At 36.7% G+C, this 22,908-nt stretch overlaps 1 protein-coding gene across 2 annotated transcripts in view; it reads left to right on the plus strand.

Moving 5' to 3' along the window:
- Window positions 1–22,908, plus strand: part of LOC128982470 (ras GTPase-activating protein-binding protein 1-like) — a 57,503-nt gene that overhangs the window by 20,655 nt on the left and 13,940 nt on the right. Inside the window, exon 6 of one of the 2 annotated variants that reach the window (XM_054401430.1) lies at window positions 21,815–22,169. In XM_054401430.1, the coding sequence (XP_054257405.1) occupies window positions 21,815–22,169 (355 nt within the window). The remainder of the gene's footprint in view (window positions 1–21,814; window positions 22,170–22,908) is intronic. The other variant, XM_054401431.1, reaches the window with a different exon arrangement.

The following is a 22,908-nucleotide window of genomic DNA, read 5'->3' on the forward strand; positions in this document are numbered from 1 at the left end:
GTCTGCCCCGTTCTGCCCCCCTCCCCTCACCAATACACCTAGCTTAATTGTCAGAATCGCAACACAACAACACCTTGATCTAGTCTGCTTTTGTTTACGTAGTGCGGTCAGTCACCTGTGGATTTGCGTGTGTACGGGTTTTTAGTGTGATAAGTGCAATGTCTAACAAACGTAAACATAACACTTTGACTCTTAAAGATAAGCTGGAAACTTTAAAACGTTTGGATAATGGTGAAAGTGTGACTAAACTAGCGAAAGAGCTGAACGTTGGCAAAGCTACAATTTGCGACTGGAAAAAAAACCGTGCGAAACTTCAACAATATTGCACAACGTCTTCAGAGGTAACCCTTGAAAATCGGCAAACGGCGCGACAGTCGCAGTATGATAAAGTTGACGAAGCGCTTTTTCTGTGGTTCTCGCAAGAAAGGGAAAGGGGAACCCCTTTAAGTGGACCTATCGTTCAAGAAAAGGCAATTCAGTTGAACAATCTGTTAAATGGCGACAGTTCCTTCACAGCCAGCACCGGTTGGTTTGACCGGTGGAAAAAACGTCATGGTATTCGGCAGCTAACTGTCACCGGTGAACAACTTTCCTCAGATCAGGCTGCAGCGCAGGAATACCTTGCTTCATTTGACAATTTAATAAGCGAAGGAAATTATTCCCCCCAACAGATATATAACGCCGACGAAACCGGCCTAAATTTTAGAGCACTGCCAACTAAAAGCTTGGCCTCTAAATCAGAAAGTCGTGCTCCTGGTTTTAAAATGTGTAAGGACCGAGTAACCATTATGGCTTGTTCCAATGCTGCTGGTAACCATAAGCTTCCTCTTATGATGATAGGCAAAGCTGCTAAGCCTCGAGCCTTCAAGCATATAAACATGAAGTCACTTCCAGTGTATTACAGGAACCAGAAGAGAGGCTGGATGGACGGGAAACTGTTTAAAGAATGGTTCCATGACCAATTCGTACCATCTGTTAAACGGTTTAGCCAAGAAAATGACATTCCCCCACGTGCTATTCTTTTGCTAGATAATGCACCGTCCCACCCAGATGTCGACGAACTAACATGTGGCGAAATAAAGGCAGCCTTTTTACCTCCAAATGTGACGCCATTATTGCAACCAATGGACCAGGGGGTTTTGCAGGCTCTGAAGCTTAAGTATCGCAAACACTTTTTAAAGTCCCTAATTGAAGATGATACAATTCCCTTGGTTCAAAAAATTAAACAAACGAACGTAAAGGATGTTGTGTATTGGGCAGCTGAATCTTGGGAAAATGTGACAACTGGGGCGATAAGAAAATCGTGGAAAAAGTTGTGGAAATCGTTAGATTTTGAAGAAACCCCTACCGAAAATGACCCAGTTAACTTATTACCAATGATTCGAAACATTCCCGGTTGTGAAAACGCGGAAGAAGAGGACGTGGATGAATGGATGGCGGCAGACGGTACTAGTGCAGAGACTCTGACTGACGATGACATCGTAGCAGCAGTGACGCAAGATCATGTTCAGGGAGACGAGGGGGAGGGTAGTGATGACGAGCCAGGGGGCGGGGGAGGAGAGGAGAAAGTGACTCACAATGAGGCAGCTGCAGCGCTTGACCTTGCCCTTCGCTACTTAGAACAACAGTCTACTGCCACGCCTGCAGACGTGATGTTCATGAGAAAATGGCGGAACTACGCGGCAAAAAACAGACTTACTAAACTGCAGCAAATGACAATGCGGGACTTCATGTCCAATAACAAGTAGGCCTAACCAAAGTTAATTTTTCAGTACGGTATGTGCAATATTTCTTACAAAATAATTCTTTGTTTTATTTTGCAACCTACTCCTCTTTATTAATGAATTTCAAAATATGAATTTACTTAAATTAGATAATAAAATTCCCATAAAGTTACAATAAAATATATTTAGGTTCTATAGCTATTAACAATCTCATTGGGCTAGGCTAGTTAACAATTTGGAGAGCAAATTATCTTAATCTAGGGGTTGGTTCGTGCCGGGTATGACATTCTGATAGGCTAATTAACTTAATTTATACAGTACTAAAGTAGGCTAAATAATATGAGATAGGCTAATAATGAGAATAAAAAAATTTAGGCTATAAGTTCTTAATTTGAAAGTCACTTGAATTTAGTAAATTCACAATGTGGTGGTTGGAAATTGATGATGAGTTTTTTTAAGTGTTAATTGAGGTTGATATTACCAATTTTGTTGAATAGTGATTTTCTTCTTTCTTTATGTCTCTTTATATTCAATATTTATATGTATTCTGAATGTTAATTTTCAATTTTGGATATTTAAATCACTGGAGACTTGGCTCCCACATCCATCTCTCTCTATATCTTCCACCACAAGCACATTTTCTTCCTTTTCTTTAGCTTTCTTTCCAACAATTACTTCACACCTGGACACTGGACAGTACAAAAGAAATATTTCCTACCTAGACACTATTTAATTTTAGAATGGTATTTTTGAATATAGTTTTTCTTCTTCACTAATTTATATTTCATTAAATTTAAATATTCTTTTTGAAAATACAGTAATTAATAAATATTAAAAGTAATTTAGCTACAATTCACATATGAGTACATTCATGTTTTATCTCAATATCCCCTCAGAAATGATGGTATGGTGATGAATCAACAGAACATTATTTCGATAAGATAATGAATGAATGTATGACAACTTAACTAATTTACATAAACAGAACCTTTTTTTTATCTAGAATAAAAACAAACATTGAAAACATAAATATAACCTGATAAAACATAACATGGGACGTTAACACAACAAAACATGATTAATAATATTATTATTACAAACAAACAGTGGTAAAGAACAGAAACAGTGGAAAACATAAAGTGGTTTTGTGTCTATATATTTGTGATGTGTGAGTGTGTGGGAATTAACCATTCCTATTGTCTATCAGTCTATCACCACTGAACACACAGTCCTCTCATCTCTTATAAAAGTTTATCTTGAGCACTATAATTGTCTTTTAAACAATACGGTAATTTTCACTGAAAGATTGTTTATGCACTTGATTTTCAGAGAACAGGAAAGGGAATTAAACATTTTCGTTGTTCATGGGGGGAAAATACTTCTTGATTGAAGAAATGTGGTATGGACCGAATTCTTCTGGGTTTTCTAAACTACTAATGAAGTATGTCGATGATCCTAACACTCTGCTAATCTTGAATGGTCCTTCATACACTTCAAATAGTTTGGCAGTCTCGCCTTGCGCTAAATTTGAAAGAGGATGATTTCTTATGAGTACTAAATCGCCTGGATGAAAATAAGTTGGATGTGATTTGTTATGGTTTCTTCTGGCTCTTATATGACGCTTTTCTATGATTCTCTTCGAAGTTAAATATAGTTTGCGTGGGAGTGGTACTTCATTGATGAAAGGATTCTTAATGTATTTTTCCCAAAAGCGGATGTTTCTTTGCCCAAATTGTAATTCATTTGGGGAGAAACCAGTTGTCTCATGATATATTTCATTAAGGCACTCATTAATGTCTGGAATATAAGTAGCCCACCTTCGTTGTTGATGAGCACAATATGTGCGTAAACACCTCTTGACTTCTTTAATGGGTCGTTCTGCCATATTGTATCGGGGATAATATACTGGACTGAAGATTGGAGTAATGTCATTTTCTTCTAGTTTCTTAATATATGCCTTGCTTTTAAATTGAGTACCGTTGTCAGATTGTAATCGCTTTGGTATGCCATATGTGGGAAAATGAATGTTAAACAATTTATTCAAAATAGTCTGAGTAGTAGCACGTCTCATATTATATAACTTGACAAACTTAGTATAAATGTCTAGAACGATCAATATGTATTTTACTTTACCAATACTAGTCGGTAGTGGTCCGATTATGTCGATTGCCACTTGTTCATTTTTGCCAGTGCAACTAATCCCTTGAGCAGAACCATACAGAGTATGAGGAGAAACTTTACATCTTTGACATAAGTCACAGGTGGCTAGGTTAACTCTAATACGTCGATGCATATTTTTGAAAATGAAATATTCTTGCAGTAGAAGAAAACATTTCTTTGGTCCGCAATGCAGATAATAATAATGACATTCCCATATTAATCTGTCAATGACACAATTTGGAACACTAATTAACCAATTATCTTTGTATTTCTGATAGAGAATCCCTTTATGAAGTTTGTATTTCGTTGAGATTCGATGGAATTCAGGTGTATCTTCTGGATTAGAGAGTATTTGATATATGGTTTGGAGTCGGCAATCTTCTGATTGTAATTTGGGTAAATTCTGAAGAGCGTCTCTCAGTTGAGGATCAGGAACACGACGAATGTAATTAATGGTTAACTCAGGAGTTGTTGACTCTGGTTGTTCTGAATGGGTGATGCGGCTTAGAGCATCTGCTGTGAGATTATCTGATCCTTTACAATGTTCAATTTCAAAGTTGTATTCTTGTATGGCTAGAGTCCAGCGAGTTAACCGATTGTTCAACAATTTACAGGTTTGCAAGAAAGTAATGGCATGGTTATCAGTCAAAATTTTAAGTTTTGCTCCCAAGATGATGTATCGGGTTTTCTGTAAACAATATACTATTGCTAGTAGTTCTTTTTCCGTAGTAGTATATCTCTGCTCGGCTGGCTGCAAGGCCCTGGACATAAATACTATCGCTGCTTTGTCTCCATTTTCCAAATACTGAAATAAGTGTCCACCTATGGATAAATCAGATGCGTCTGTTTGTAAATAGAACGTTTTTGAAATGTCTGGGTGATGTAAAACATTTGCACTTAAGAACAGTTGTTTGATCTTAGTAAAAGTTTGTTCGTCTTCGGGTGTCCAAATGAATTTATTCTTTTTTGATGTTAAACGTAAAAGTGGCTGTACATTGGCTGCAAATTTATCCAAGAATTTGTTGTAGTAATTAATACATCCTAAGAAAGATTTTAGTTGTGTTCGGTTTTTGGGACTGGGGAAATCTAATATTGGTTTTATCTTAGTTTGATCCATTTCCAACCCGTTTTCTGTCAGAGTATAGCCCAAAAATGGTACTGAATTCAAACAGAATTGTGATTTTCCAAAGTTTATCGTCATATTTGCTTCATGTAGTTTCTTGAAAATGTACTCTAAATGTTTTAAGTGAGTTTTGAAATCAGGAGATATTATACAAATGTCATCTACATAGATCATTGTGAAGTCTTCAACGCTGTCATCAAATACTTGGTCGAGTGCTCGAACTAGGGCGGCTTGCGACGTGGATATCCCAAAAGGTGTGACCCTATATTGATATGTTTTACCTCTGAATTGAAAGGCGGTAAATTGTCGTGATTCAAAAGATAGCGGGACTTGCCAGTAAGATGCCGTTAGATCAATACTGCTTATAAATTTAGTGTTGCGACATTTTGCTAAAATTTCATTGATACTTCGATTACATTCGTAATCCGGTGTGATAATCTCATTCGCTTTTCTAGCGTCAAGGCATAAGCGTATTTCTCCACTCTTCTTTATTACAGGTATTATTGGGTTTATGAATGTACTATTGCTTCTTTCGATGATTCCAAGAGTTTCCATGCGTTCTATTTCTTTCATAACAGCATTTTGGTGTATGGTTGGGACTGGATAACAATGATGTTTGAAATTTTTGGGATTATCAACCTTTAAAACATGTTCATATTTGTTACATATACCAGGAATGTCAGAAAAGGTACTTTTGTATTTAAGTAATAAATCAGCTAATTGTTGTTTCTCTTCATTGTTGATTAAGTTGTTGTCACATATAGCTTTGCTAATCATTTGCGGTGTAAGATCACTATTTATGTTGCTTCTATTTATATTTTCGTATTCAAATGTATTATCACTCATTTTATGGTTATTAATTTGATTGATGTTTTCATTGATTATATGACATAATACTCCTTGGGTACTAACTTTGTCAAACTTTAATATTTTCTGTGAATCATTTATATTTATTATTATTTGTTCTTGATTGAAATCCATAACAGTTTTCCATGAGCTTAACACGTCCATTCCGAATATAATAGGTCTTACTAAATTGGGTACAATCAACATTTGAATGTTCGTGATTTGATCATCTATGGTGATTGGCAACATTATTATTTTTGATATTTTCTTTGATTTATCATTTACAGCGGTTTTAATACTTGTACCGACAACTGGTAATTGTTCATGACGGCCAATGTTTATTTGGTTCTCAGAGTACCAATTTTCAGACATACACGTTACGTTTGAACCTGTATCAATAAGAGCATTTACAGAAATATTATTAATTTTAATTTTGATTTCTGGATAATGAATTGGAATTTGTTTTAATGAGCATTGTTCATTAAGACTTGGTTCTTCTGTAAGTAGGAATTCTCGGTCACAATAGATATTACATATAGTTTGAGCGTCTTCGTCATTTGGTTTATAATTATTAATTTGCCTACTTAATCCGATTTTGTTAATATTTGGCACTGAAGATCTTTGTTCATTTAATTTAGATTCTGATGTTGATTGTAGGCAACTATTATCGACAGTGCCTAACAGTTTAAAGGCTCCTTATGGTTAGGAGTTGTTGGGGAAATATTTGGTTGATTTGGACTTCGTTCGATAGTCATGTGGCATATTTGTTTTTGTTCATGGGTAGGATATCGCCTTCCGTCATTTGGATTAACGTGGTAATTGGGTTTGGAACTTGTCTGGTTATTCGCTGGTGGTTGATAATTATTTGTCCTACGGTCGTTATATCTATTATAAGGGTGATCATTTGGTTGAGGTGCTGTCCGGTAGTATTGGTTCTTTGGAACATAGGCTCTATTATTGTAACGGTTTTGATTTGAATCTGATCCCCTCCATTCTTTCTTATGTGGATCATTATAATCTTCATTTCTTCGTGATTGCTCGTTGAATTTGTTTTGCGGATTTTGATGTAAGTTTGAGATGTATGGTTTATGTTGATTTTTCTTCTGTTGATCTTTGATGTCTTCCCGTAAAAGTAAGGCTTCAAACCCTTGGATAGTAGTTATATTTTGTACTCGTCGTGCATTCTGGATTAGTTCTTCGAAATGTTCGCACAGGCAATCCACTATTTCTTCTTCATCAAGGGGTGGTGTCAATGATTGTAGTGTGAGGACACGTTCGACAAAATATTCAGATCGTGAAAGATTACCATTGTTACGATATTTTTCAGATTCCAGTCTTTGTCTGATTCCTCGTTGTGTGTCTTTATTCCAGTATTTGCTTTCGAACATGTTTTGGAAACATTCCCAATTACTTACGTCACGTTTCACTAGGTTAAACCAACGTGCAGCGTGATTTTCTAGGCTATTTTCAATAAGGTCAGTTAAAAATTCAACATCGTCATCGTTTGGATTCTTTTTAAGGAGACTTTTCTTGTAATATTTATATAATTTGGCAATGAACTCTTTAGGGTTATGTCCTCTACCATTGAATTTTGGTAATGTCATATCTGACACGATTCCGGAGTTTCCGTTACATGTAAGTTAGATATGTTGAGGGGACGATGTTACTTGTCCATGTTTAGTGATATTTTGTTTTATTTTAATAATCTCCTCACTTTGTTTTTGTAGATTCTGTTGGATAGCTGAAATTTCTTGACCTTGATTTTTAATAACGATCAGTGAATTTTGTATTTCATGGTCATTTTGTTTTGATTTTGCTGTTATAAGTTGTTCATGTTCCAACCTGAATTGGTTTATCTGTGAATGAATATCATATTTTTGTTTTTGTATTTCCAAATTCACTTTTTCAAGAGTTTGAGAATTATTTTAGATTATCATGGACTTCATTTCGGATTTTTGTTCTTCTAAGTCTTGGATTAAATTTTCACGTATTTTGGTATCACATTCATATATTTCTGCTTTAAACGTTTCTTTCATTGTAAGGATCTCTTTGGAATGTTGAATCTGAGTTATTTGTATCTGATCCATTTCCTTACGCATGTTTTCTTGGTTAGTTTTAACAGAGGTGATTTTTTCTTCAAGGGAAATCTGGCACTGTTTAATTTCACGCTGAATTTCTGATTTTAAATTATCATTTTGTAATTTTATTTCTGACATTTCAGATTGTATTTCTAATTTTAATGTGTCGTGTTGTGAAATTATTAATGCATTATTCTGTTGAACCATTCGCATTAATTGAAGAATAGAATCATTCATATTTATTTCACTCGCAGCTGTTAGAGGCAGTGATGCGATGTCTGTGACTCCAGTCGTATGTTCATTCGATGTCAGTGTGGTGGCTTTCATAGTGACGTCACTCACATCAGCTGATTTGTCTGTCTGTTGTTGTGACGATTCATCTCCGCCGTTCTTCTTCTCCTCTACGTCAAGTCCTTCTGCTGTGTCCAGTTCTCGTTCCACCATTCCCTGTGTTCCCATTGGCTGGTGTGAATTCGGTGCGGATGTCATGGCGGCGTTGTCTTGTGCGTCTGCTGCTGTGTTGTCTGTTGCTGTTCTAGTGATGCTTTGTGTATGAATGTGTTCTTGTAGATCGTGTCCTTCGTTGTGCTGTGTGTTCATGTCGTTTGATTGTATTTTGTTTACGGTGTTCACAAAATTATCTTGCTTATTAGCATTTGCTAATTCGCCACAATTATCGTCTGGGTCTGATTCACTGTCGGTATTGTAACGCAAATTATTTTCGGCTGCCTTCCACGATAACTTCGGCTTTGGTCGTAAATTGTACCTTTTGTCATCGTCACTCATATTGATTAAATAAATGATTATTCCCTGTGTTGTTGCATATACTTTTTATTTGTGTATTTGAAGGTTTGTTAGTTGTGTGTTAATTTGGTTACTAGGGCCTATCTTAAATTGTGTAGGTTAATCGTAGGTTAGGCCTAGATCAGAATTTTCAATAGCCCACTCGTTGGGACGCCATTTTGCAACCTACTCCTCTTTATTAATGAATTTCAAAATATGAATTTACTTAAATTAGATAATAAAATTCCCATAAAGTTACAATAAAATATATTTAGGTTCTATAGCTATTAACAATCTCATTGGGCTAGGCTAGTTAACAATTTGGAGAGCAAATTATCTTAATCTAGGGGTTGGTTCGTGCCGGGTATGACATTCTGATAGGCTAATTAACTTAATTTATACAGTACTAAAGTAGGCTAAATAATATGAGATAGGCTAATAATGAGAATAAAAAAATTTAGGCTATAAGTTCTTAATTTGAAAGTCATTTGAATTTAGTAAATTCACAATGTGGTGGTTGGAAATTGATGATGAGTTTTTTTAAGTGTTAATTGAGGTTGATATTACCAATTTTGTTGAATAGTGATTTTCTTCTTTCTTTATGTCTCTTTATATTCAATATTTATATGTATTCTGAATGTTAATTTTCAATTTTGGATATTTAAATCACTGGAGACTTGGCTCCCACATCCATCTCTCTCTATATCTTCCACCACAAGCACATTTTCTTCCTTTTCTTTAGCTTTCTTTCCAACAATTACTTCACACCTGGACACTGGACAGTACAAAAGAAATATTTCCTACCTAGACACTATTTAATTTTAGAATGGTATTTTTGAATATAGTTTTTCTTCTTCACTAATTTATATTTCATTAAATTTAAATATTCTTTTTGAAAATACAGTAATTAATAAATATTAAAAGTAATTTAGCTACAATTCACATATGAGTACATTCATGTTTTATCTCAATTTGTTTTTTATTACGATTTGTAAATTTAAACTTTACGTAATAAACAAACCATTGTATTCCTTAATTGATTACTCTGTTTATACTTCATTTCAAGATGTTTTACCTTTCCCATTGTATTTTATATAGTGCAAATTTATTAAAATTAATACCGGGAACGTGTTCGGATTAAGCGGACGTTCGGATTAACCGTGTTCGGATTAGCAGGACTCAAGTGTATATACATATATAAAAATTTGAACGAATGGTGTTTTTGGCCTCTGGGGACGTCTTACCGTGCCACGTGGTAATAGCTACTTCCCTATAGGGAAATTTGCTAAAAAAGTGTAAAAGTATATTTTAGAGATAATAAAAACACTCTTAAAAAGAATGTAACGAGAACAATCTTGTTATTCTTTTTCTTTGTTCTTCTGTTCTTTATTCGGTTTCTCTTCAATTCATACACAAATTCAACAAGTCGCCATATTTAGGCCTACTCATTGCCCAATCACAGCCTTACTAAAGGTACCATGGTTACTAATCACAGTTTACTAAGCATTATATCGTCATCATTCCCGAGCTGTTGTATCTGAAATCTGTTGTAACATAGCGCACAGCAGACAGAAGTGTAAAACGGAGCAGACGATTGTTGTTCCATTTCATTTTCATCAAAGGAGCTGTGATGTTTCCAAAGGGAGGGAGAGGAGGTCGTTATACTCGTATCAAGAGAAAGACTGACAATTGGTTAAGCAGAGGTTACGAACGCTATATATAGATATTCTGGCAATAAAAAATTCCTTTAATTGAGGTGACTTATAATACTCTAATTTTATTTATATAGAAAGATAAGTTTTCCAGTCCTGTACAACACTGATTCACGGTCTTTTCCCGATAATCAAAATTCAAGTACAACTTGATACACACAGAATCTCCGGTTCCCGACCTGGATGATGGCTAGTTATATAATTTAATTTACAGTTACATATTAGTACCCGTGATAAATCAAACCCGTTATGTAAGCCAAAGCCACACGGTTATTAATCTTACTTGGTTTTGGATTTGCTTACAAACGTGATCGGAAATGGTTAGGGCCTACACAGTAAACAACATTTATGTAAACATATCAGTGACAGCTAGAAAAAGGAATCTTTATCAAAACAGCTGTTCGTAGTTTCATATATGACGTGTTCTCTTAACAGATCTGTATATATAATACATCCTGTGAATACAATTAAACCATTAGAATCATAATCGGTATTCTAGTTTTCTTTAGAGTAGGCCGCGTAAATTGCCTTCTGGGCCGTGACAGACGGACATAAATTGAGATAAGACATGTTTCATCTTCTTCAATGTATAAAACATAAAAATAACCCAAAATATGTATAATTCTGAGCAATGTACATACAAAACTATAACTTTATTTTTATAGATTAACTAACTGGGTTTGAATTTTTAATATCTAAAAAAATGTATAAAACTTCTTTTAGTTTTACAAATTGTACTGGGCGGGGGAATAATATTTCTCGTTTGTTGTGTACCTCATTTATGGTGGTGGGGTGGGGGCTGTTGCTCAATTGGGGGGGGGGGGGTGCGTCATGAGTCTAGGGGGGGTGTCAAGGATTTCTATTATATTGTTTGTTCCCATTTGGCCTTAGAAGAATATTTCAGTTCCATATTGTTAAACAGTTCAGTCCCAATCCAATTGTTTCAATTCCATAGACAGACTGTCATATCTTCTATCTCTCTCTCTCCCTCCCTCCCCCCTTCTTTCTACCGGTCAACCGGTCACTCTCAACTCAACTACAGTCCACTAAACTTAAAACTACAAGTTCATCAGTAACTTTGTACTGTATTCAATTCTCATTCTAAGGCCATCAGTTGCCATTTACTTTCCCTTTTTAAAATACCAGTTTATTATTATTTTAGTTAAGCAAGCAGCAGTTTTTTGTTTTATTTATTGTTTTGGACATTCACATTATTATATTAAATTCAGTGTTGCAAAGAACTAGGACGAAACTAGGTAACAGTGCAAGTAGTGAAAGCATCTCCCATCATCACAGGGGCGCCCCTAACTACAACTCGACTTCAAGACGTCAAAAGGTGCGTGCATCAAAATATGTAAATATTATCACTACAAAATTTGTCTTTTTATTACATTTTTAAAGTAACATATTCAAATTATCCCACATTTTTTGGCCTTCGAGCAGGATAATTTAATCAGACTATGGACTAATTTGCCTATTATTTTGAAGACAAATACATTGTGCAATATTTATTAATTAAAAGTGTCAATTTCATATCAATTTGTTATTTAATTAAGTTGTTCAATTTACTGCTAAGCTGCTTGCAAAGACCAAACTTTTCATGTCCAAACCATTCATGTCCAAACATTCACGCATTCCATGTGCTGCTATGACGTCATTTGTCATTTCCACAATTTCATTTCTTATGTCAGCATTGTCAGCTGTCAGCCATCATAGAAATCATGTGATGTCACTTCACTAATGCCATCTGTAGGCGATTTCCAGAACTAAGTGTATTTAGTTCATTTCTAGGCCACTAGTAGCCACCTTAACCCAATCCTATTGGTAAAAATCTCAATCTCCTTGTTCCATGTCCATGAGTTCATGTCCACAACCTAACCTACATGAATCAACAGCTGTGTGATGCTACATAGATCAAATCGTCTGTTTGATGATCAAAGTCAGTGCAACTTTGAGGTTATGTTTTTGCTTACAAACTTTGTCGTATTATTTATGGACTTGTTAATGCAAATAAACTTGATGGATTATTAAGGAACAGTTTTAAAATCTACTGAGGAAGAGAAATATATTTTTATTTTGGAAATTTATGGATTTATTTAATGAAATGTTTTAATGTTGATTGATATTGCCCAAGTTAGGCTATGTGATTTTACAGCAATTATCTGTGAGTACAGTAATTTACTGAGCATATTTCGTCTTACAATATGAGGTTTACTACATTTATTAAATCTTCTGAGCTTCTTGAGATTAGAATTAAGGCTATTCATAAACAAGTCAAGGCTTTATATGACTTAAGTGTTGTTGCGGAATTAACTAATCCACAGTTAAATAAATTGAGAGCACTCTTAGACACTGCTACTAAAAAACATAATGAATTTGAAAAATCTCTCAATAAACTTTTTGGCACTGTATGTGATTCTGACATCGACACTGACAAAATAAGTAAACTTCAGGAAACTATCTCAGATCTTTTTATTGAAATTCAATGTACAGCAACAACTTTGCTTCCTAGCAATGTACCTCAACTTAATGAATCGACTGAGGTTGCTCAACCTAATCAGCCCTCTGTTTCACAATGCACAGTAAAACTTCCACGCATAACTCTACCTACATTTTCTGGAGATGCAGAACAATGGATTGCATTTCAAAATTTATTTGAGGAAACTGTCCACAAAAATGATTCTCTGTCAAATGTTGAAAAGTTAACATACTTGTTGTCTTGTTTGGCAAATGAGCCTCTAAACTTAGTCAAATCATTACCTGTCAATGCGGCTAACTACCTAATTGCATGGAACGCATTAGTTAAGCGATATAAGAACACTAGGCTACTAGTTAATCTTCATGTAAGCAACATTTTGGATTTACCTGTCTTACAAAAACCCACTGTCAACCAACTAAGGGATTTTTTTATCAAAATACAACGAAAACTATGAGGCATTAAAGGCCTTAGGCCATGATATCTCTAATGAAAGTGTTCTTCTGACATCTTGTATTTTGCGAAAATTCGACACCAATCTCCGTGCTGAGTTTGAGCGTAAGCGCAGTAATTATGAAGAAATCCCTAGCATTAAGGATGTTGTTTCCTTTCTAGAAAAAGAGTGCTCACAGAGGGAGGCAGCAAACATAGGCCTCTTGACTGTGTCATGTGGGTCACATGGTAAGGTCAGTTCATCTAGTCTTAGCAAAAATGCTTCATTTTCCAAAAACTCCACTAGTGGAAAAACAGCCAAGTATGTCATGCTAACAAGCAAGCCGTTCACTTCAAATTGTGTATTTTGCAATTCTGATACACACTCAATCTACAGGTGTGAAAAGTTTTTAGCCCTTACTCCACAAACTAGGCAAGGTTTTGTGAAATCTAAGAACCTATGTGTTAACTGTTTAAACCAGCAGCATAGACTGAGCAGCTGTGTCTCTAAACATACTTGTCGTACCTGTAAGAGACGACATCATACTTTGCTTCATTTTGGCAAAATTGAGAATAATGCTTCTCAGCAAACACGTTTAGGCCTACCTAATTCCTCTGATAGTAGTCCTTTGTCTACGAATACTATTGTCGGAAATGTGCAAAACAATTGTTCAGAATCTTCGACAACCGGGAGCACTTCAGCAAGTCTTGTCAGTGTAGCTGAAAATGGAGGTCTAGTACTCCTAGCTACAGCTCTAGTCAATGTATCCTCAATCAACGGCCAGTCATTAGTAGTGCGTGCTATACTTGACAGCGCCTCGCAAAATACTATAATCACACAGCATTGTGCTACACTTTTGCAACTACAGCGAACAAAAGCAAATGTCCCTTCTATAATGGGAATTTCTTCTGCCAAAGTAAATTCAAGAGGCATCTCTCATGTGTCACTATCCACTCTTAGTGGACATGTTTTTGCTGGTTCACATCCTGTGCTTATTCTGGACAAAATTTCAAATAATCAACCAGCCGTTCAGTTACCTAACTCTGTGAAATCCACACTTAAGGGTTACACTCTTGCTGACCCAACATTTGATTTGCCTGGTCCCATCGACCTACTCATCGGAGCGGACCTCTTCCCTCAAACTCTACTCGGATCCTCAGTCAGTCTTGGAGCTAACATGCCATATGTTCTCAACACTATTTTTGGCTATGTTGTAATAGGTACCACACCTATCTTCAAATCAGTTTCATACCCTATGGGCACTTCTACATTCTTATCTACCACTGATATCGATCTTCACTCTACTCTACAGAAGTTTTGGTCTCTCGAAGAACCACCTTCAATACCTCTTCTCTCGCCTCAAGATAAAGACTGTGAAAAACATTTCATCGAGACACATTCTCGTACTCCTAAGGGTAGATATGTATGTCGCATACCTTTCAAAGACAGTCCTTCTAAGTTAGGCGATTCATCTAACATTGCCAAACGCACTTTTCAGTCACTAGAGCGCAAATTTCAAACACAGCCAGAATTCAAGAAAAAATATTCTGAATTTATGGAGGATTATAAGTCATCTGGTCATATGAAACTAGTAGATTCAGATTTGAATCTTTCACATCCACACTGTTTCTTACCCCATCATGGAGTTTTCAAAGACGGAAAAATCAGAGTAGTTTTCAACGCTTCGGCTCCTACATCCACTGGTGTAACCTTAAATAATATTCAGCATCTAGGACCTAAACTACATAGTGAAATATCCGATATAATCTTTCGATTTCGACAGCATAAAATAGTACTACTGTGCGACATAAGACAAATGTTCAGACAAATTGAGATTCATCGTGATGATCAAGTTTTCCAGTTGATTTATTGGAGAGAGAATGAAAGTTGTCCTCTACAGATCTACCAGCTAACTACTGTTACTTATGGACTTACCTCATCACCGTACTTGGCTAATAGAGTTGTGAAACAGTTAATAACTGACGAGGGTGAGAATCACCAACTTGCGGCAAAGGCCCTGAAAAATCAGATATATGTAGATGATGCTGTGTTAGGCTGTAACTCCATTGAAGAAGCATTGGAACTTCAACGGGACGTCATCAATCTCCTGCAGAAGGGCGGTTTTGAGCTCCGCAAATGGTCTTCTAACCATCCAAAACTACTCGATCATCTTCCAAAGAATTTCTGTGAAACCCCTCACATATTTCGTTCTACAGGTCAATCGTACCACAGTGTATTAGGCCTAAAATGGATTTCTGAAACAGATGAATTCTCTTATATGATCAATAAACCTTCTGAGATCATAACAAAACGGTCTGTCCTCTCTACCATAGGACAGATTTTTGACCCGATTGGAATGTTAGCCCCTATTACTTTTTGGGCTAAGACCCTAATGCAACACATATGGACGTTAGGACTCGACTGGGACACACAACTCCCTCAGCCTATAGCTGAAAAATGGTCACAGTTCATTCTAGAGCTACCAAACATAGAAACTCTCCGAATACCTCGATACCTACTTACATTTAGCCAATTGTGTAAATATTGAACTACATGGATTTTCCGATGCAAGCGAGTGTGGTTATGCAGCTTGTGTTTATCTAAGAGCTGAAGATTCTTCTGGAAATGTCAATGTGAATCTGTTGATTGCAAAGTCAAAAGTTGCACCGTTGAAACGTGTAACAATTCCGAGATTGGAATTATGTGGTGCTCATCTGTTAGCAAAATTGTTAAATTATTGTCACGAGCAATTTTCTAGCTCTTACAAAACTTCCATGTTTGCATGGTGTGACTCCAGTATCGCCCTGTCATGGATTAAAACCCCGTCTTATCTACTCAAGCTTTTTGTTGCTAATCGTGTGGCTCAAATACAAGAACTTATACCTATTTGTACATGGAGACATGTGTCTACCAACGATAATCCTGCGGACTACGCTTCTCGCGGGTTAACCGCCTCAAGCCTACTTCATCTTGAGCAGTGGTGGTCTGGTCCCCAATGGCTCCAAGGAGACTCCTCTACCTGGCCTCAAACTTGCCATATGTTCGTCCCAGATAATGAGCTTCCTGAATTGAAAACTACGACCCTCAATCTTGTAACCACATCGGACAATGATGGATGGATTTCAAAATTTTCTTCGTGGAAAACTACACTACATGTTATGGGATATGTTTTGCGTTTTATTTCTTGTCTGAAAAGTAAACAAAGGATTACACATTCCCTTACCAGTGAAGAACTTGAGAATTCTGACAAACGAATTTGTTGGCTAATTCAAAGCTTGTCCTTTAAGGATGAAGTGTTGCGCAAGAACAAAGTCTGTTCTAATCGCATTCTACGCTTAGCACCCTTTCTGGATTCTGAAGGAATTTTAAGAGTTGGAGGAAGATTAAAAAACTCTAACTTGCCTTTTTCGGCAAAACACCCAATAATTTTGCCAAAACGTCATCCTGTTGTACGTCATCTCATTGATTTTTACCACAAGTCTCATCTTCATGTAGGACCTCTGCAACTACAAGCAATACTCCAAGAGAAGTATTGGATATTATCGGCACGAAGTGTCATCCGTTCTGTAATATTTGAGTGTGTTCGCTGCTTTAAGGTTAAACCTAGAACCACCTTCCCTTTAATGGCTGACTTACCTTCAGGTCGAGTAATTCCTACTAGATGTTTCAACGTTTCTGCTGTTGACTATGCAGGTCCATTCACAGTGAAACTCTTCAAACTTCGAAAAGTACAACCCATCAAGGTATACCTCTGTTTGTTCATCTGCTTCGTCTCCAAGGCAGTACATCTTGAAGTTGTTACCGATTTGTCTACAAACACTTTCATTGCCTCACTAACAAGATTTATTTCTAGAAGAGGATTAGTCTCAGATCTCTACTCCGACTGTGGCACCAACTTCATTGGCACCAGCTCAACTCTTCGGAAAACCTTTGAAGATCTGATGAAATCACCAGAAACTCAGCAATATGCTCAAGATAACAGAATTACCTTCCACTTTAATCCACCCAAAGCACCTCATCAAGGGGGATTATGGGAACGCGCAATCAAGAGCGCTAAGTATCATCTTACTTAGTAGGTCTTATCGAGTCATAGGTGACCAAGTTTTGACTTATGAAGAGTTTATCACTTTAACAACACGTGTAGAAGCTATGTTGAACTCTAGACCAATCACACCATTATCATCTGACCCCAATGACTTGGAACCACTCACACCAGGACATTTCCTCACTGGAGGACCATTAGTTTCTTTAATTGAGCCTTATCTTCTAGACTCTACACCTGTGCAGCATTGGAGAAGAGTTCAAGCTTTCTCACAACACATCTGGCGTAGGTGGAATAGAGAGTACCTTCAAACACTTCAAGAGCGTTCCAAGTGGACCAAACCTCAGAAGAACCTAAAGATAGGAGATATGGTTATTATCCATGATGACAATTTACCTCCACTGTCTTGGAAAATGGGACGAATCCTCGAAGTTTCTCCTGGCTCCGACGGAACCGTGAGAGTGGTAAAGGTCAAGACTTCAGGCAGATCCTTAACCCGTCCTGCTGTTAAGGTGTCCTGCTTACCCTTACAATAACCTCAAAACCTGGCTACTGTACCCCTCTATTTCTTAATTTTTCTCAAAAAAGCTGTCTTTCATTTATTTTCTGTTGAACCGGATTGGTTCAAGGGGGGGAATATGTCAAGGATTTCTACTATATTGTTTGTTCCCATTTGGCCTTAGAAGAATATTTCAGTTCCATATTGTTCAGTCCCAATCCAATTGTTTCAATTCCATAGACAGACTGTCATATCTTCTATCTCTCTCTCTCCCTCCCTCCCCCCTTCTTTCTACCGGTCAACCGGTCACTCTCAACTCAACTACAGTCCACTAAACTTAAAACTACAAGTTCATCAGTAACTTTGTACTGTATTCAATTCTCATTCTAAGGCCATCAGTTGCCATTTACTTTCCCTTTTTAAAATACCAGTTTATTATTATTTTAGTTAAGCAAGCAGCAGTTTTTTGTTTTATTTATTGTTTTGGACATTCACATTATTATATTAAATTCAGTGTTGCAAAGAACTAGGACGAAACTAGGTAACAGTGCAAGTAGTGAAAGCATCTCCCATCATCACAGGGGCGCCCCTAACTACAACTCGACTTCAAGACGTCAAAAGGTGCGTGCATCAAAATATGTAAATATTATCACTACAAAATTTGTCTTTTTATTACATTTTTAAAGTAACATATTCAAATTATCCCACAGGGGGGATGGGCACCCCTGAGTACATGAACACCTAACAGAGTTAGTCCTTGAAAACAATGTTTCTTAACATTTCTAATTTCAAAACAACAGCTAAAAGAATAAAATTGTAATAATTTTTCATTCAGGCATGAAAAACTAAAAAAAAATATAAAAAAAATACCACACTAGAATAAGTTTCTTTACTCCAGAGCCACTGGGGGGGAGCCGATTGGACGGATCACGAAATTGATGGTATATGAACCTATTCCATGAAATTCTACACGTATGTACCAAGTTTCGTGGAAATCGGTTTAGCGGTGTCTGAGTTTATCACTGCCAAATATATATATATACAAACATCCTCTTTAATACTTATAGATACTAGAAGTTCAGAATGTAACCTAGAGCACAAGAGATTAGGTTTTCACGATTTTTTATGAGGATATCAGGCTTGGAGCCTATACATTCTAACTCATAAAACAATTAAAAAACTACAAAGCCAATTTCTAATCTCATAGTACACTTACTTACTTACTGCCGTGGCTCCACAAATCTCAGTTGATTCTTCGCCTCGTGTACCAGCCTCTTCCACCCTTCTCTGTCTTCTGCCAAGTTGACACTTGCACCCATTGTCCTGATGTCGTTCAATACTTGGTCAGTCCATCTCTAATTCGTAGTACACTAGATTTTAAAATTACAATCACATTAGTATTTGAAAAAATATTTTGAATTAGTAAATAACTCTTCAACGGCTATTTGAAAATAACAAAATTAACATTGCTCTTATGGCAGGCAAATCCAACATGGCCGTTGGCTTCCATGGATTCCTTTGGAAATACATTCAAAACAACATACAACACTTCTAATCTCACAGTATACTAGATATTTATTAGTGATAGGTCTCCACGTCGAATGTCGATTCCGCCGGCTCTTGGCAAAAGAACCGGGACTGAGAACCAACGGTGAAATGTCGGTACCGATAATGCTGAAAGATTACCGATATTGCCGCGATCGCGCAAGACGGCGATGACATTTCTGTGACCGCGGGAGAAGATTTTTCTGCGATCGTGGATGACGTTACTGCGATCCCGGGAGACGACAATGACGTCTACATGGCCGCAAGAGATGCTCATGATTTTGCCCCAATCGTGGACGACGACTAAGACATTTCTGCAACCGTGGGAAATGTTCATGATTTTGCCGCGATAGCAGAATCGCAGGAGACGATTATGATGTCTAAATGACTGTCGGTGATGTTCATGATGTTGCCACAATCGTGGAAGATGATGTCTACACGGCCACGGGAGATTTTTATGATCTTGCCGCCATCCGTAAAACATTGATGGTCTACACAGCCACAAAAGATGTTCATGATCTTGTCGGGACCGTGAAAAACAGTGATGATGGTTTAGTAATTGAGAAAGATATTTCGAATTTTGCAGTGATCTCAGAATAGGACGATTATCACGATATTACTTTGAGTTTGGCTGGACTGAAAATATCAGGCAGGCACAGGCACACCTCTAGTACCTTAAATATGGTAGTTATTTGATGTGATAAGAAGGGTTTACACTAGTAGGCTAGTTAGAATGTTTCATTGCTGCATACTTTTTTTTACTTAAAAAATACCCCTAATAGCCTACATCAAAAATACTTAATAGAAATTCATAAAGACAGGGGCTGTTATAGTACAGTCGAACCTCGTTTGTACGAACCTCGATAAAACGAATTCCTCGATAAGGCAAATTTTTTTTAATACCCTTGAAACTTTCATATAGGTCAATGCTAAAAACACCTCTATACAACGTATTAATTAAGTTAAAAACCTCCATAAGACGAATTTGTTTGTTACATGGGCTAGGACTGATTAACCTCTATACAACGAATATTCTTAGCACAAAACCTCTACAAGACGAACGTGACCTCTATAAGACGAATTTCTCATAATCTTAACCTCCATAGTACGTAGTTTTCAAAACAAACAGAAGTTTGTCTCAACATGAAACCCCCATCCATCCCTCCTCATTCCTCAGTCATTGTTTGGAGAAAACCTTGGAGTGAAGAGAAACCTCTATAAGAAGAATAACAGCAGCATTAAACCTCGATAAAACGACCCCCTTTATTAAGAAAACCTCTATAGTACAAATTTTTACCGTACCCCTTGAAATTCGTCTTATAGAGGTTCAACTGTATAACCAATCCATTCAGTAAACTTGGTTAAACTATTTAAAAAATGATATTGGAATTGAGAATTGTTTTTAGGTATTGGTTTCAAGAATCGATAAGTTTTGGTATCGACACATCACCAATTCATCAAATAACAAGCTACATTATTTTGATTTGAATGTGTTTGGCTACTTTAGTGTGTTTTTTTTGTACAAAAAGTTTTGTACAATCCTATACTAATGCAAAATACTATAAAATTGAAATACTGTTTTATTTAAAAAATAAAAATTAAGTAGACTATCCTAAAAAATTAAAATAAGGTATCGGAACCGAGAACCGAGAATCAATTTTGGCTAAGAACCACTACCGACTTTGAAAAAGTGGTCCTGACCCATCACTATTTACATTATAACCACTTTGGTGTTTGAAAAACTATTTTTGGATTATAATTAACTCTTCAGCAGCTGTTTAAAATTATCCAATATGGTCGCCAGCCTCCAGCTTCCAAGGCCTCTTAAATAAATGGGGAAGACTTTAAACTGGCACAAGAAACACAAAATATTTCACTGTCACTGACAGAATTTTCAACTGAGGAAGATAGCTTTCTACATTTCTATGGTGTCCAAGGTGTTGTTGAAACAGTTGCCACCATTAGACCAGTTGAAAATGCTGTCAGTGACAGTGAAATATTCTAATGTTTGTGTATGTAGCTTGAAATTTTGTGTGTAATGCAAGTTCAGTTAACTATTTGCTTTTGACATAAAAAAAGTCTTAATGTTGTTTGTTGTGAAAAATAAAGTATTTCCAGTGTTTTCCTAATTGGAGAATGTGAATAGGTTTTTATTGAACATTTTGAATCATTCATTTGAGATGGTGGAGGAGACTCAGTTGATTGTGTCACATCACCCTTTAAAAATGTTTTAGCCAGAAATAAATCTTGAGGACTTGTTGTTTCATTTTGACAATCTGTCAACCAATTTACACCAATTAACTGGTCAGCTTCCTATAAAAACCCCCAATATAATAATATAATATAGAAACCAAATATTATACCAGACTCAGTACTTGTTTTTTATGTCACAGCAGCAGCAGCAGCAGCAGGAGAGCACTTACTACCAGACGGCCCTGCCCCCGACCATGCCTACTGTCAATGGAACACCTCACGTGGAACATGTGACTGAACCCACCCCTGTACAGCCTACTCCTGCCACTCCCTCTTACAATGACATAATTCCCCACCACGTCCCGCAGCAGCCTCCACAGATGCAGCCTCCTCCTCCACAGACAGTGCCTGTGTACGGAGCTGTCACTGTGTCTGAGCCTGAACAGCCTGAGTCAGCAGACATAGAGATAGAGGACAAGCAGCCTCAAGACCAGTACACCACTCCTCCTCCCTTGGACCAGGACAACAACAACCCCCCTCTCACTCAGGACAATGGTATAATCAGTGGCTAGACAATAGTAGGCCTATTAAGTTTTATACAGTATTAAGAAAAGCATACATTTTCTCACTAAAATTTATGTGGGTGTAGTCACTTCCACTGCGTCATCCTGAACAGGGTTCATCTTGCGTTGATGTACGTTTAAACTCATTTACTCACTTGTAAACAGTTACAAATACAGGGTGGCTGAAAAGTAACTTACACCCCCCCTTAACTTTTCAACCATTTGAGATATTTGAAATCGGTTTGCGGCAACCTTCTTAGATATGAGGGAGAGGGGCTACAATAATTATGGTCAATTTTGAAAATTTTGCCCTTAGGGGTAGCGTGGGTAGGGGGTAGCTCAACATTTTCAAATGACAAGTACAGTCGAGTTTGGTATCATTTTACAGGTCTTGACAAAACATAAACATTGACATAAAGAAAACCAAAATCGGCTCACTAATAACAAAATGGCGCCATAAAACGTTTCAAATGCAAATAACCATGAGGGTGGCAAAAACATTAACTTGCACCCTCTTTAACTTTTTAACCATTAGAGATATTTGAAATCGGTTTGCGGCAACTTGTTTGGATATAAAGGGCTACAATAATTATGGTCAGTTTTGAAAATTTTGCGTTTAGGGGTAGCGGGGTTGGGGGGTAGCTCAAAATAAATTTGGTAAAAGTACAAAAATTGGTTTTGGGATCAAGAATTGAGAATCGATACATTTTGGTATCAACACACCATTGATT

Source organism: Macrosteles quadrilineatus, unplaced genomic scaffold (assembly GCF_028750875.1).
Source record: "Macrosteles quadrilineatus isolate MER2022 unplaced genomic scaffold, UCM_ALF_1.0 Scaffold_368__1_contigs__length_84752, whole genome shotgun sequence".
Lineage (NCBI taxonomy): Eukaryota > Metazoa > Arthropoda > Insecta > Hemiptera > Cicadellidae > Macrosteles > Macrosteles quadrilineatus.